Genomic DNA, 14829 nt, shown 5'->3' with positions numbered 1-14829 from the left:
AGCCCTTGGTAGTTTCACAAACTACCGGCACCGCTTCTTGTCAAAATAAGTTGATACCTAAGGCTTTGGTTGTTTTCTATAATTCTTCTCAATTTATCTTATTCCATTTAATCTAATTATTATAATTTTTTTAAATTCTCACACAAAATAAAATAAATAATTCAACTTTTTTAAATTTTAAAATAAAATAATATTAAACAAATATATTCTAATAATATTTTATTCAACTTTTAATTTTAATTTCAACTCATTTCAACTGAGAAAATAAACGAAGCCTAAAACTTCAAGCTGAAGAAACCCAAATAGAAAGTTGCATATTTCATTTTGGAATTCTCTCTTACATTAAATTTCTCCCAATATTTTCACATTTTTCAATTTCATTTTTCCTCCAAACCCTCAAATTCCTAACATTCAATCGAATCCATAAAAAGAAAAAGATATCTAACATTGCAAACCAATAATTATACCCACATCCAATGCAACCAGATCATTTGAAAAGAGAATCTCTCTACTACTAAAAGTAGTGATTGAATCCAACAAAATGGGGGCAAAACCGATAATAAGAGAAGAAAATTTACAAAGCCAAAAGAGGTACTTTCAAAAAGTGGGTTTCAAAAGTTAGGAGGGATGAAAGCTTGCGATTGAGTACCGACGAAGAAATGGGTTTTAGACTTTAGATCAAGCAAAAGATATGAAAGAGATCACCAAATCATGTGAGGGATGAACGACAGATAATTTTCAGTCTATTTTTATAAAAGAAAAAAGTTCATAGCTTTAACTGTTTATATAATACATGTCAGCACGTACGTACAAGTGTTTCCGTAGTTTTCCTCATGTATCTATAGCATTATTCTTTTTATTTTTATCTACATTTTGCACTCATATAATATAAAGAGAAATAAATAAATAAATAAATCTGAGATAAAATATTAAAAGGAAAGAAGAAGAAGCAAGAAACAAAGAAACTCACAATAAAAAATAGACGTCATACAATAACAATCCATCTACAAATAATTAACAATTTCTTTTCGTAATTTCTTAATAGAATAATATTTTTAAAAAAAAACACTTCAAATTAAAGTAAGAATAAAAAAAAAATTCCAAAAAAATATTATTTTATTAAGTAGTTGAATTGTATAAAAGTTGCGGATTGTTGCTAATTGATCATTTCTGAATAAAAAATAAAAAGAAAGAAAGATATATCAACCCAAACCCATTATTTTATCTGCCTTTTCTAAGCTGCTTAGCAGATGAGCCAAATTATGTTGTTTAATTTGTTTGTCCAAATTAGGAGGCTACTATATATATATATATCTATATATATATATACGTCTTTTATTGTTATGCCTACATACATGTCATATATGGTTGTGGCGTATTTAATTAATGTGTCGAATACATGGGATCGATAAGACTTGCATGAGAAGATAAAGATGGCTCTCTGAAGATAAATTAAATTCTTTTCAAAGAAGGGACCCCAGCTTGGAGACTTGGATCATTTACTTTGGAGGACGGGTTTATATTATATAGAGAACTTTATTAGAGAAGACTCAGGTAAATGATCAATAATGCAGGTACTGTGTAGCTGAAGTAGATTGATGGTCTGTTTGGATACAGAAACAATCTTATCTCATCATTATAATTTTTTTAAATTTTCACACATAATATAATAAATAATTCAATTTTTTAAATCTTAAAATAATAATAATAATAAATAATATTTTATTTAACTTTTAATTTTTATTTAAAATTATCTTATTTTATCTCACTATTCAAACAGAACTTAATCAGATGTCTAGCTAACGTACGTGGTTCCTATTAATTAGTTTTGCTAACACTTGGGAATTCTTTATGTGGTGTTCATGATTTCTTCCAGCTGACATGTCTAGCTTGTTTGATAGCCCTTATAATTTTCAACGCGATTTAATACTAGATGGACCATGAAGATTGAATTCCCATATCATTCAGATGGGAATTAAATGATCTCCGACAAAACCGGATTTTTTACTAGATTATTAATTTGGACAGTTGTTAAGTCTTTAAAACAGCTCAGATCGGTGAACACTTGGTTTGGACAGTAAGAATATTGAGAATGTATGTAAATAATAATAAAAAATTAATAATAAAATATTAAATAGTAATAAAAAATAGATAAAAAGTAATGAATAGTAGAAAAGTTAGTAAAAAATAATAATAAAGTAAATAATTGTAGTGAAAGTATTTAAAATACTTAAGATTCTTCATTAGATCAACTGTAAGAATATTATCATGATCTCATGAAGTTTAACTAATTCTGAAATTAACAAACTTCTGAAACTAAAATTTTCAGAATGATCCCATATGCATAAATTGGATGGCAAAACATCAAACTATGGGCCAGTAGTACTACGTACTATGCATGGTTTGAATAGAAGATCATCACTTTCACACAAAAATAAAGGTGGACTTGGGCAAAGATGGTTGCTTTCACATGATCAGCTAGCTTGTGTTGAAAATTCCAAGCAATTGAAGCAGGCGTGCTGCATGCCAACAGTACCTTCTTGACAAACATGAAAGTGAAAGTCTTATCTGCTCGGTATGATCAATTGGACGTTGGGTCATGTACATGGTTCAACTTGCAAACTATATGGGTTTCTTGTCCGCATTGAACTCATGTACTGCTAATATTGTGGATTGATCATGACTACTATACATGATGTAATTAAAAAAATGAATGAGAAAGATATGCATGTACGTACGTAATGGTAGCTAGCAGCTTGAATATTGCCAAGAGCATACAATCAGCTTAATCATAGACGATGAAAAAGAGATTAGAAAAAGCCTTTCTTCTAGTCTTCCTATAATATAAAATCACATTCTAGGTGACTTTTTTGGATATTTTAACTTGCATCTAAGACGCCACTGTGTGATCTCCAGCTGGGTGCCTTTTTCTTCGACTCATGTCACCATTCGATCGCACACCTTTTATTGACAGATCACTTCCTAAAATTTGTTGCAAATATGGAAGAGATCTTTGCTTGATTAATCTATCTATGGTAACTGATTGAGTATGGTATGAATTTACAATTACAAAATTAATTGCTAATTTCCTAAAATCATGTTGTTGCAAATATGAAAGAGATATTTCCTTGATTTCTGGAAGTGATCTGTCAATACTTTTTCATCACCAACTCTCTCAAATTGCCTAATTAACTGAACTGATCTATCGATAACTCTAATTATCATGTTCTAGTCACTTTTTTTTTTTTTTTTTTTTTGCACTGCTTTTTGAGTACTGTAGTCATTTGTGTTACATACATACGAGATTTATTTGTCCAAATCCATTGATACGATTTGATTCTTTTCACTATCTTCCATCAATTCCCATAAGGTCATGTATATTCTGGAACCTCAGAGGAAAGGGCTAAAAAATAACAAAGAAAAAGAAAAAGTCGGTGAACTGAGGTGGGACCTTCTCTGTCATGATAACTGGGCCATATCAACCTAACGTATGCACTTCATGATCAGATCAACATGATCGGACGGCGATAGGCACTTACGTATTTAGAACGCTTTTCTTCGTGAGCAAGCTGAAGGCGTAAAAAGTCGCCAACCTTTATCACTGTTTTATTTCGCTGAACTTGATTTTTGTGTTTCCCCAAAGCTGGAAAGAAAGGGAGCTTCACATGTTGACTATAAAGGCACGCACGTACGACGACTAATAAGCAGGGTTATGAAGAAAAATGACTGATACGCACCGTATTACTCGGATCCATCCATAAACTTTTTCCTTGTATAGATCAGTACTGTACACTTCGTTTGGATATAGAAACACTCACGTCTCATCTCACTTCATAATTATAACAATTTTCTCAAATGTTCATATAAAATATAATAAACAATTTAATTTTTTTAAATTTTAAAATAATAATAATATTAAAAAATAATATTCTAAGAATATTTTATACAACTCATCTAAAATTATCTCATTTTACTGTCTAAACTTGTCACTAAATATAGTTCTTAAAATTGAAGGTAGACGAGGCACTGAAACCTACCGTACACAAATTTCTAGATTGCGTGCAAAGTCCGATCCTTGTTGCTAGAATAGCTTTAGTACTTGTTTTTGCACCTGCGGCAATTTTACCGACTTTTGCAACCATTAAAGGGAAAAAAAGAAACGGTGCAGGCGAGAACAAGAGTATTAGTAATTAATGTCAAGCTTGATTAATAATGTTAAACTTGTACAATTAATCTTCATATTATCGTCCAATTTAACAAAAATAAATTGTGTCATTAGATTTCTTCATAAATAAAACTCTTTGCGCCAATAAAATTATAGTTTTCACTGATTAATATATTCTTTTTAAATATATAGGCCCAATAATGAGTAGATAAATACCATTTTTTGCTACACCATACATGTATTAGTGTATAGCTAGCCTATTCAACAGTACTAGAAAGCAGAAGCTTCTTATATATATATAAATACACGCACTCGCCCATAAGGCGTTCGTCGCACGGCACGCTAGCAAGCTAGCTCTCCTCACAAAAGCAGAGGCCCCTCCCTCGCTTCCTCTCTTCCTCTAGATCTTCCTCTTCCTCTAGCTTCGGTCCTCTCCCTTCCTATCTACAACTAAAACGAATTCACCCGTTCTGTCTCCTAAATCTCTCACCAACACCACTTTCACTACTCTGACCACAGAGACGCCATGTCGGCCAAGAAGGACTGCGGCCACCACGGGCCCAAATGCCGACGCATTTTCTTTCGGAAAATCTTCGCTGGTATCCTCATCTTCATGTTCGTCGTCCTGGTGACGGTGCTCATCGTCTGGGCCATCCTCCAGCCCAGGAAGCCCAGGTTCGTCCTCCAGGACGCCACCGTCTACGCCTTCAACGTCTCCTCCCCACCGAACTCCCTCACCTCCACCTTCCAAGTCACCCTCTACTCCCGCAACCCAAATGACAAGATCGGCGTATACTACGACAAGCTGGACGTCTACGCCACCTACCGCAGCCAGCAGATCACCCTCCGTAGCCAAATCCCTTCCACTTACCAGGGCCACAAGGACGTCAACGTCTGGTCCCCTTTCATCTACGGCAACGCTGTGCCAGTGGCTCCGTACAACGCCCTCGCGCTAAGCCAGGACAAGGCCAATGGTGCTGTGATAATCATGATCAAGATCGACGGACGGGTCAGATGGAAAGTCGGGACCTTCATCTCGGGTCGGTACCATTTCTACGTGAGGTGTCCTGCCTCTATAAATTTTGGATCGGCCGGGACCAGCGGTATTGCCCTCGAAAATAGCGGCGGCGTTAAGTACCAGTTAGTGCAGAGTTGCAGCGTTAGCGTATGAAAATGGCGCCGCCGGCCGTTGAGGATTCAGTATTCTCTCTCTCTCTCCCCATCAAATTCTGTGTCTAATTTAATATCCTATCTTCTCTAGCTATACGTCGGGATTCAAGTCATGTACTGTGTGAATTGTACATTTTGCTGAAGAATAAACCGAAAAGGTGAAAAGAAAAGAAAAATACGAGACAAATTAATAGCAAAATTACAATGGGAGACAAGTTGTGTAATTTTATCTGAATTTTAATTAAGTGTTTTTCATATATAAAAATATCTATTATTGGGGTGCATATCTGTATTATATGGAGGTTGTGGTGTCATTTTCTTTCATTTTCCTACTGTTGATATTTATTACTCGTTGTTTCCACTTGGGTTGCTTTTCATGCTTATCTTTCAAATGATAAAAATAGTGTCAACCTTTTTTTCTATTAAAAAAAGTGCATATTTTTTCAAGGGAAAAAAAGGCTTGCTTTTGATAGTGAAGTTTTCCATGTTCGAATACAAGACGCAAAATTAAGTTCAATTTTGTGTAGATATAAATAAAAAAGAAAACCAAGAAATAACTACGACCTTGGTTATAAAAAAAAAAAAAAAAAAAAAAAAAAAAAAAAGAAAAAAAAAAAAAGAACAAGTTTCACTATAATTCATGGAATAAGACAATAAGACGTACGAAACAGTTCTCTTTAGCATTTGGCATAAAATACAAAGTATTTTAATCCTTCTACTTTTCAACATAATGCGCCCCCCGGGGGGTTCTCTTTTTCGTATTCCACGTGGGCACGGGTGGTGGTGGTTGATGTGGCCCTTTCCACCTCTTTCTCTCCTCCTCTACCTAATAATAATTGTTTGATGAATCAAAGAAAAATTTTTCATACCAATCACCATTCATCATCGCTTTATATTCTATAAAAAATATTCACATATTTTATAGAAAAATTATAGGTGTAGGATGTAAGAGTGAATAGTGACTGATGCATAGTAAAAATCGTTATTTTATCTCTTTTTTAGGTGCGTTTGGATAGTAAAGTATTCTCAGATATTTTTATAAATAATAATAAAAAAATAATGATAGAATATTAAATAGTAGTAAATAGTAATAAAAATTAGGTAAAAAGTAATAACAAAATAATACCTCACCATTCAAACTAGGCCAACCTTCATGATTTTTATGTTAAGCGGTGCTACTCTTCTGCCTGTAGGTGCCTGCTCATTATGTCATTTAGTACAAATTACATTTTTTTTATTATTTTTTATTTCAAACATTTTTTAAATATGTTTAAATATTTTTAAAAAATAAAAAAATATATAAATATATTTATAGTCACTTTCTTAATCATTAAGAAAAAAATTAAATATATAAGTAATCAAAATAAAGGGACAAATTAAAAGGAATAGTAACATTATTCTTTTTATGTTTTGGTAAATTATACAATGAGCCAAGGACAGGCCGGGTGTGTACGAGTCACCTTATTTGCTCTTAAAGCCCGCGCGTGCATGGGTGTTTGCCAAAGGCAAATGGCCCTCTACATAGCCGAGAGTTCAGACTAAAATTCAAAATTTTAAAAATTTTAAAAACTTCTCATCTATTAATTACAATTTTTTTAAATTTTTATAAAAATTAAATTAAACAATTCAATTTTTTTAAATTTTAAAACAAAAATAATATTAAAAAATATATTTTAACAATATTTTATTCAACTTTTTAACTTTAATCTCAATTTATCTCATCTCATATCTAAAAATAAGTAAGTTTATTTTTACGTTTGTTGGAGGTTGGCAGCCATTTTAATTTGCATAAATGTTTAGTTCACAAAACATATTTTATAAAAATCAAATTCACAAATTGATTCTGCATATTATAATATATTATATTGCAAAATTCTCTGTAAAATAAATAAATTTAACTTATTAATTTGTTAAAATATACCCAAAAATAAATAAAAAAAATTAAACTTTTGTTAGTTTTGGAGGGTTTAATAGTCGAGCAACGACTAATAAAGTTAGGCCGAGTGTATAGGTCGGTCGAGTAGCATGTGCTAATTTATGTCGGCCTGGACGGACTTGACCAGGACAATTCAACACTGGTAACTCCAACTTATTTTTTATTTTTCGTGTATGGGCTGGGCTTAGGCCTGGAACTTGTGGAAATGTTATCTTTGGGACGTCCAGACTCACTCGGCCCCTTCATTAGTTTAATGAGCAGAAAGCGATCCAAACACAATGCAACCACCGTACCACAAACAACAGTCACCCTTTCAAGTTTTTAACACCTGATTAGGAACCGGACCCTTTAATCTACCTTTAACTTAAGAGTTGCCTCAAGTTGGGCTAGGCTAGGAATCTGTATGGAATCTATCTCAAGGAAAGATATCATGTCAGATGGAAAAGGGTCCATACGCCCATTATAAGATCCTCTGAAATCGTTATATTCTTTTTTTTTTTTTTTTTTAACAGAAATCCTTATATTCTATTGGGTGGATTCTACTAAATCCCAAATACGGCTTCCAAAATCTTAGATGATTGATCCTTTTGTTCATGTAGTCCATGTTGTATCCATAACTTTCCATTTAAAATCAATTATTATACATTATTTGTTTTTAATGTAAAGAAAGTGTTACTCAGAATAAAAAACAAAAACAAAAAATGAACTTTGATTTAACTCGTGTACCCTCCACCGCCTGTTTTAAGTGGATTACACGTGTATACATCTGACTGACTGTCTAAAGCTCGCCTCTTCTTTGATTCGCATAGTGTGAAGAACAAGAGAAAATGATGAGAGCGTAGAAAGACAGCAATCCACTGAAAATACAAATTCTAAAGGCATCATCAACGGATCGCCAAACTCGAGTGTTTTTTTTTTTTTTTTTTCTTCTCTCTAATCAACTCCGAGTGTTTATTTATGTACCAATATGGATGGAACGGCTAGTTTAAAACATCCTAAAAAAATGTCACCAACGGCTAGATAATATTAATGATTCTTAACAAAACAAAGACAATTAAAGAATGCAAATTACATGAGAAAAACAAAAATCAACGCCTCGATCGAAGAGATAAGATCTGCTGCAATATGGATCAAAAATCCAAGCTGCATTTCGTACTCTCAAACGCGCCCGTCGGTGATTTCCCGTTAGACGTTAGCGGAACCTTCAAGCCGCACTTGATCTTAGGCTTGAAGTGGCCAATCTTGATCCAACTCAACTTGGGTCTGATTCGAAGATTTAGCCTCACGGTAATGCCGAAAACCCCATCTGCCTTCTCCGAATCGAAGTTGAAGACCTCGCTGCCGCCCAGCGTAAGCAATTGCTGGCCTTTAAACACCGGGCTGATAACGGTCGTATTCTTGTGTCCCTGGTAAAACGGCGTCACGGTCTCGGTGTCGAAGCGCTGGCCTCCGAAGTAGGCGTTGGCCTCAATGCGGTCGTAGTATATTCCGATCCTCTTGTTGGGGTTCCTGATTGAGACGTTGAGAGCCAGGTTGTAGTGTAGAGTGTTGTCGTTGGCCGTGAAGTTGAACTGTGTGAGCGAGGCGTCGGTGACGCGGAACTTGATCTCGTTGGGGCGGAAGATGAGCCAGAAGATGAAGCCCGCGAGGGCCACGATGACGAGCACGGTGAAAAGGATCTGAAGAACAAGGCTTATAAGGCAACTGAAGAGGCACCCACAAAGGCAGCTGCAACATCCGCACCCATCTTTTGCTCCCATGGCGTAACGGCTCAGAATAGAAAAAGCTAAGAGAGAGAGAGAGAGAGAGAGAGAGTGAGAGTTGCTTGCGATAAAAGCAGTAAATAGATAACGGGCTAGTGTACGAAGAAGGCTATTTTAAAGCTGCTGTGTTATAAATTTTAGCGAGGAATGGATTGCGAGACGCGACACTTCCTTATAACTCAACGAGACAGCCTCTTACAATATACCTAGGATAATTAATAATTTCACCGGAATTATGTGCAGAAAAAGAAAAATATCCTGCATACGTGTAGTTTTTAATTCTAACTAGGATTCTATATCTCCTTTTAAGAATGAGTAATATCAGAGATATAATTATAAGATTTGTAAATATCGTGTATTTAAAAAAAAAAATTCATCCTTAAAAATTATTATTTTTTAAATAAATTTTATATATATATTTTTTTAAAAGAAATAAACAACACACTTGCAAATATCATTTATTACTCCTTTTAAGAAAACCTGTGAAATGGTTGTTTATTGTATTTGCTCTCCATCAGTCGCACCTTCATAACGTAGAAGGCATACCAAATGATTACCCTTTTTACCAAATTGTATAAATTATTATTTTTATTTTTCTTTAATTTTTTTTTAAAATTTTTGGGAATAGACATTGTGGAGGCATGCCTCAAGCTGCCGAGTTGTTTGTAATTTTGTATGCTAATTAATTTTTTTGGGTCTGAAGCACTCCGCTTCATGTTGTCTATATCGTAAAGTACTTGATGGCTTTTTTTCCAAGCAAGGGCTTTAAAAAAATTCACAACGTTACTAAAAAAATACCTCATTAATCACTAAATAAAAAAAAATTGTATCGGGACGATTATCGGTAGGAATCCTCACGACAGCTAGTATTATTCTTTATATTATAAAAAGCTTTTTTTTTGTGATAAAGTAACCTTTTTTAAACAAAAAATTTCAAAAAGAAAATTAACATTTATGCTGTAGACAGTAGACTATAAAATTCTACCGGAGGAACGAAACAAAAGAAAAGGAGCTTATAGAGCCCAAAACGTTTTGGTCCTACAAGAGGAAGATATACAGTGGGCTCGAAGCCCAGCCTTTGTGGATCAGTGCAAAAGTTTGGGTAGACTTTTGCAATAGGGCTTTCATGGCTGCACAACCCTGGTGGGAGTCAAAACTCCAAAGTGCTGAACTGATGCGCCCAATTATGACGCGCCCCAAGAATTTCTTCTTTTCTTCTTCGTAGTTTATCAGCCAGACCACACAAGGAAAAAAGTCCCTTGGTTGTGTCCAATATTATCAAACGATGTGTACAGCCCATATATCAAAACGAGTTCCCAAACACGTACCAAGTTCACACACAGATCGAACATACGTAGGAAGGGAATAAGAAGCCACACCAATTATCATGTAGTCTTTCCGAAGCAAGCGCGTTGATTTTAAGCAGACCTCAGGCGGCTAGCTCTCATGCAGCCGTGCCGCAATTTCAGAAAAAATACGTACCACCGCTTACCAAATGCCACCCGACGACTAACTTTCAAACTCCACTTCCCACAGCCCACAGCTATATATATACAACACGCATTATTACCTTCCCCTTCGCATATATCCATCCATTCCTCTTACAACCCAGTACTTTCTCTTGTACGTTTAGTTTGTCGTGCTTTGTCAACCATGGCAGAGAAACAAGCCCATGACTTGAATGGGGCCTACTACGGTCCCTCAGTTCCACCACCACCAGTACGCCAATCCTACCACCGCCCTGGCCGTGGCAGCGGGTGTGGCTGCTGTGGCTGTTTTTTCAGATTCCTTTTGAGTGTCGTAATCTCCGTGGTTGTCACCCTTGGCCTTGCTATCCTCATCTTTTGGCTCATCTTCCGTCCCAACAACATCAAGTTTCACGTCACGGACGCCTCACTCACCCAGTTCAATTTCACCGCCGACAATACCCTCCAGTACAACCTTGAGCTCAACATCACCGTCAGAAATCCCAATAAGAAGATTGGAGTCTACTATGAGCTCATCTCGGTCAGGGCTCACTATGAGGACCAGCGTTTCGATTCGGTGAATTTGACGCCGTTTTACCAAGGGCATAAGAATACTAGTGTTTTGAGCCCAGTGTTTGTAGGGCAGCAATTGGTTTTGCTTGGTGCTGATGAGCTTTCGAAATTAAATGTTGAGAAGAACGCTGGGGTATACAGCTTTGATGTGAAGCTGTATCTTCGGATTAAATTCAAGGTGGGAAAGATCAAGACTTGGCGGTTCAAGCCCAAGGTTAAGTGCGACCTGAATGTTCCTTTGAGTTCTAATGGGACATCAGCAAGTGGTTTTGAGACTACCAAGTGCGACATCGATTTCTGATGATCGATGCTGCATGCCCTCTTTATATATATTTGATTTAATGTTTAATTTATTTTTTTGTCTGTACAATGTTTTACGTGATGTTAGCCTTTTTATTTTTGCAAACACGATTTATATGTATCTAGGTTGCTTATGAGATATGCAGGAGTAGTAGTAGCTGACTATTTCTTTGTTTAATCTTTATCATTGGGTTTTAAATATCGTATTTTTCTTGTTCATGATATCGTCGTCATGCATGCATATAAATAAATAAATCATGGATATAGTCGCCATTCTTGACTTTTTAATGATTCCTATGCATTTACCTACTCTTTTTAGACTTCTGCTAATTAATTAATTTACATCATTCAATATAATAAGTAAAAGAGGATTAATATTACGTACAGTTATAAAGTATGAATATATTACACAATCATTTTAAAAAAGAACAATATCAATTATTAAAAAATTAACTTTTTTCATATAAATCTTATATTTACTCATTAATTTTTTTAAAAAAATTACACGATGCTTACATAATTTACGACTACAAATATCATTTCTAAAAAAGAAGCACCGGTCTTTCTTAAGATGTATATTGTAAATTTTTCATGAGAGAAAGACATGATTGACATGATTGTCTTCAATCGGACTTGTGCAAACATGCATGTTGATCTGAATTAAGACTCGTTTGAATATAAAAATTATATCATATTATCTTATTATTTTCTAAATTTTTATCTAAAATATAATAAATAATTTAATTTTTTTAAATCTTAAAATAATAATAATATTAAAAAATAATATTTTATTCAACTCCTCTAAAATTAATTTTTTACCTTTAGCCAATCTTAGAGCCGCAACATAGATTTGTCAACACAGAATTTTTTTTTTTTTTTGGAAAAAAAGAACTTCACCCCTACCAACAATAAACAAATTAATAGACTTATCTCATATCTTTATCAATGGCCGAATGGACGTGACATCACTATATATATTCAAGACTTCGAGAAAACACTTCATCATTCATTTGATGAACTTTCATCTTGTACCACCGAAGAATGATGAAGTGACGGGTTTGTGGAGTTTGGTATATTGTTGTGGCCGCAATATAATAGACATATATTCGACCTGACAAACATTCGTTATGATTTTTGAGCGAAAATCAAACATAAAGTTCGCTCGAATCTCGCTTGCTAGTGAGCTTGAGCAATATACAGGCAAAAAATTCACTCGACAATCACTCGACTCAACACTCAAGTGAAAACTGGACAAAGAGTTCATCCGATATGTGCTCAATACTCCGCTCGAATGAATGTCGCAGAAAAATAGAAATTAAGTTTTCGTTGTGTAACCCTATAAATATGTTTATTTTGTGAAGTATGACGGTTTTGAATAGTGAAAAATTGTCCGAAATTGTATCTTGTGATTTCTCATCATAATAAAATTATTTGTAGCTCCATAGACGTAAACACGTTGCTGAACCATATAAATTTGTGTCATATAATTGATTATTTATTATTTACTTTTACTTTAGTGTCATCGTTTCGTAACATAAAATACTTGACATTACCTAGAAGAGAAAAAAATATTAATCCTGCGCCATTTTTTTTTTTAAATTTCTGATCAGCATAGTATTTCTTAAATTATACAGCAGGAAATAATTACCAAATACCCGTGGGCTAATCAAGGAAACAAAATAAAATATTAAACATTTTGGAAATGGAAACATAAAGGATAAAGATAGGCTTATTATCTTCTACCATCTATTTATTATTTCCTTTATTTTTATAATTTTTTTTATTATTTTTGTACTTAATAAATAAGGAAATGACTATTAGTGAAATTTTATTTTTTTTTAATAATTAAGGATATTTAAAAAAATAATCATAAAAAAAATAAAAATTTCAAATACTCCATGAAATAGTAAAGGGTAATGATACCCCTACGTTTTATTTCCTACCACTCTACCACCCACATTTCTTTTTACTTTTTTCTGTTGTTTGCTCTCTCAAAATCAAATAGCTGTCAAAAACGCTCAAAACCCATCCCACTTGCCGTGCTCGCTCAAAACTCTCCCCTTTGTACCCAAAAGTTGTCGTTAAGATTGGGCAACTACAAACTCAAATCATCCGCCCAAAAGACACCCATGGAAAAATACTATAGCACAAGCTCCAAATGGAACTTCCTTGTCAAAAATTATCTTTGAACTGGTATATTTTGACTATTTATCTTTGAATTCATTTTCTTCATAACCTCCTATCAAAAAGAATTATTTTTTGTTTTCTCATTCATGATTTTTCACAATACATACTAAGAAAATAGATGAATCGGAATCATCATCTTAAGATTATTTTAAGTCTTTGATGAATGAATCTCAAAGAAATTGACCTCTACTTCCTGTCAGAGCATTTCTTTCAAGCTCTGAGAACTTTCTAAGTATTTAAAGAAGTTGTGAATTAGCAAAAAAGTAGATTTTTTGTTTGCAAGGACTCAATTATAATAATATTATTTCATGAAGTTTACATTTCCTTGAAAGAGTTTTTTCGTTAAAGGTGGATATAGACAAAGAAGCTCGAGCTGCAACTCGGATACCTTCTTAGATTCAAAAGTTGCAATTTGGGTGCAGAAGGCAGATTACAAAATGTAGAAGAAAACGTAGAAAAAGAAAGTCATGTGGGTTGATCAGTAATAGAGTGGTAGTAGTAAAAATGTAAGCGAATCATTTTCCAATAGTAAATAGGTGTAGCCCGTGTACGGAGACCCGACCCTAAACGTTTTTCCCAGAAGTTGTATAATTTTTGCAGGCAGAGGTACGTTCTACGTAGCACTCAGACCAAAGAAAACAAACGAGGGAAGAACGTGGGACCCTTAAAGGAATGTTTCAGCTATTGATCATGTAATCACTCTTACATGGCTAATTGTTCCATTTATCTAATTTGTTTATTTAAAACAACCATTTAAATTACGTAACAGAGGTAATTGATCATTTGTAATTTTGTAGACCTGGTCGTAAAAATATATGACAAATCATTTGCGTACCTTTGTTATCGAGTTTTTTTTTTTTTTTTTTTTGAATTGGAGAAAGGGGTTTCGAATTCCAAACTTTCATTTTAGAGGTTGGAAATTATACTAATTAGGCTACATGACTTTAGTTTTATTATCAAATTTAATTGAAGCTTATAAGATGAATAAAATCAATGGATGTTAACCGAACATACGTACGTATAGGTTAATTTAATTAATAATAGAGGTTGCTGGATATTAACTACTTTTCATGACTATTTTTCTTAATTTAATTTAATTTATTATTTTTAACTGAAGGTTATGATATAAGGACTCAGATTCCTAAACATCCCTGTAAGGGCTATTTAGATATAGAAATAGTTTCATTTTATTTCATTATTATAATTTTTTTAAATTCTTATATAAAATATAATAAACAATTCAATTTTTTCAAATCTCAAAATAATAAT

At 33.7% G+C, this 14829-nt stretch overlaps 3 protein-coding genes across 3 annotated transcripts; 2 read left to right on the top strand and 1 right to left on the bottom strand.

Moving 5' to 3' along the window:
• Positions 1 to 4410: 4410 nt before the first annotated feature.
• Positions 4411 to 5604, top strand: LOC121267895 (NDR1/HIN1-like protein 1). Its single transcript, XM_041172001.1, has one exon. The coding sequence runs from the start codon at positions 4692 to 4694 to the stop codon at positions 5334 to 5336; it is 645 nt and encodes a 214-aa protein (XP_041027935.1). The 5' UTR covers positions 4411 to 4691; the 3' UTR covers positions 5337 to 5604.
• Positions 5605 to 8205: 2601 nt separating this feature from the next.
• On the bottom strand, positions 8206 to 9166 carry LOC121268680 (NDR1/HIN1-like protein 10). The gene has a single exon (XM_041173020.1). The coding sequence runs from the start codon at positions 9029 to 9031 to the stop codon at positions 8402 to 8404; it is 630 nt and encodes a 209-aa protein (XP_041028954.1). The 5' UTR covers positions 9032 to 9166; the 3' UTR covers positions 8206 to 8401.
• Positions 9167 to 10601: 1435 nt separating this feature from the next.
• Positions 10602 to 11521, top strand: LOC121266903 (NDR1/HIN1-like protein 3). Its single transcript, XM_041170755.1, has one exon. The coding sequence runs from the start codon at positions 10688 to 10690 to the stop codon at positions 11372 to 11374; it is 687 nt and encodes a 228-aa protein (XP_041026689.1). The 5' UTR covers positions 10602 to 10687; the 3' UTR covers positions 11375 to 11521.
• The last annotated feature ends 3308 nt before the right edge of the window (positions 11522 to 14829 follow it).

Source organism: Juglans microcarpa x Juglans regia, chromosome 5S, assembly GCF_004785595.1.
Source record: "Juglans microcarpa x Juglans regia isolate MS1-56 chromosome 5S, Jm3101_v1.0, whole genome shotgun sequence".
Taxonomy (NCBI): Eukaryota; Viridiplantae; Streptophyta; class Magnoliopsida; order Fagales; family Juglandaceae; genus Juglans; species Juglans microcarpa x Juglans regia.
Note: the sequence above shows the minus strand (reverse complement) of the source record. Positions and strands in the feature narration are given on the sequence as shown.

Coding starts and splice junctions, on each gene's coding strand:
- LOC121267895 (XM_041172001.1), top strand. CDS start 4,692: ATGTCGGCCAAGAAGGACTGCGGCCACCACGGGCCCAAATGCCGACGC.
- LOC121266903 (XM_041170755.1), top strand. CDS start 10,688: ATGGCAGAGAAACAAGCCCATGACTTGAATGGGGCCTACTACGGTCCC.
- LOC121268680 (XM_041173020.1), bottom strand. CDS start 9,031: ATGGGAGCAAAAGATGGGTGCGGATGTTGCAGCTGCCTTTGTGGGTGC.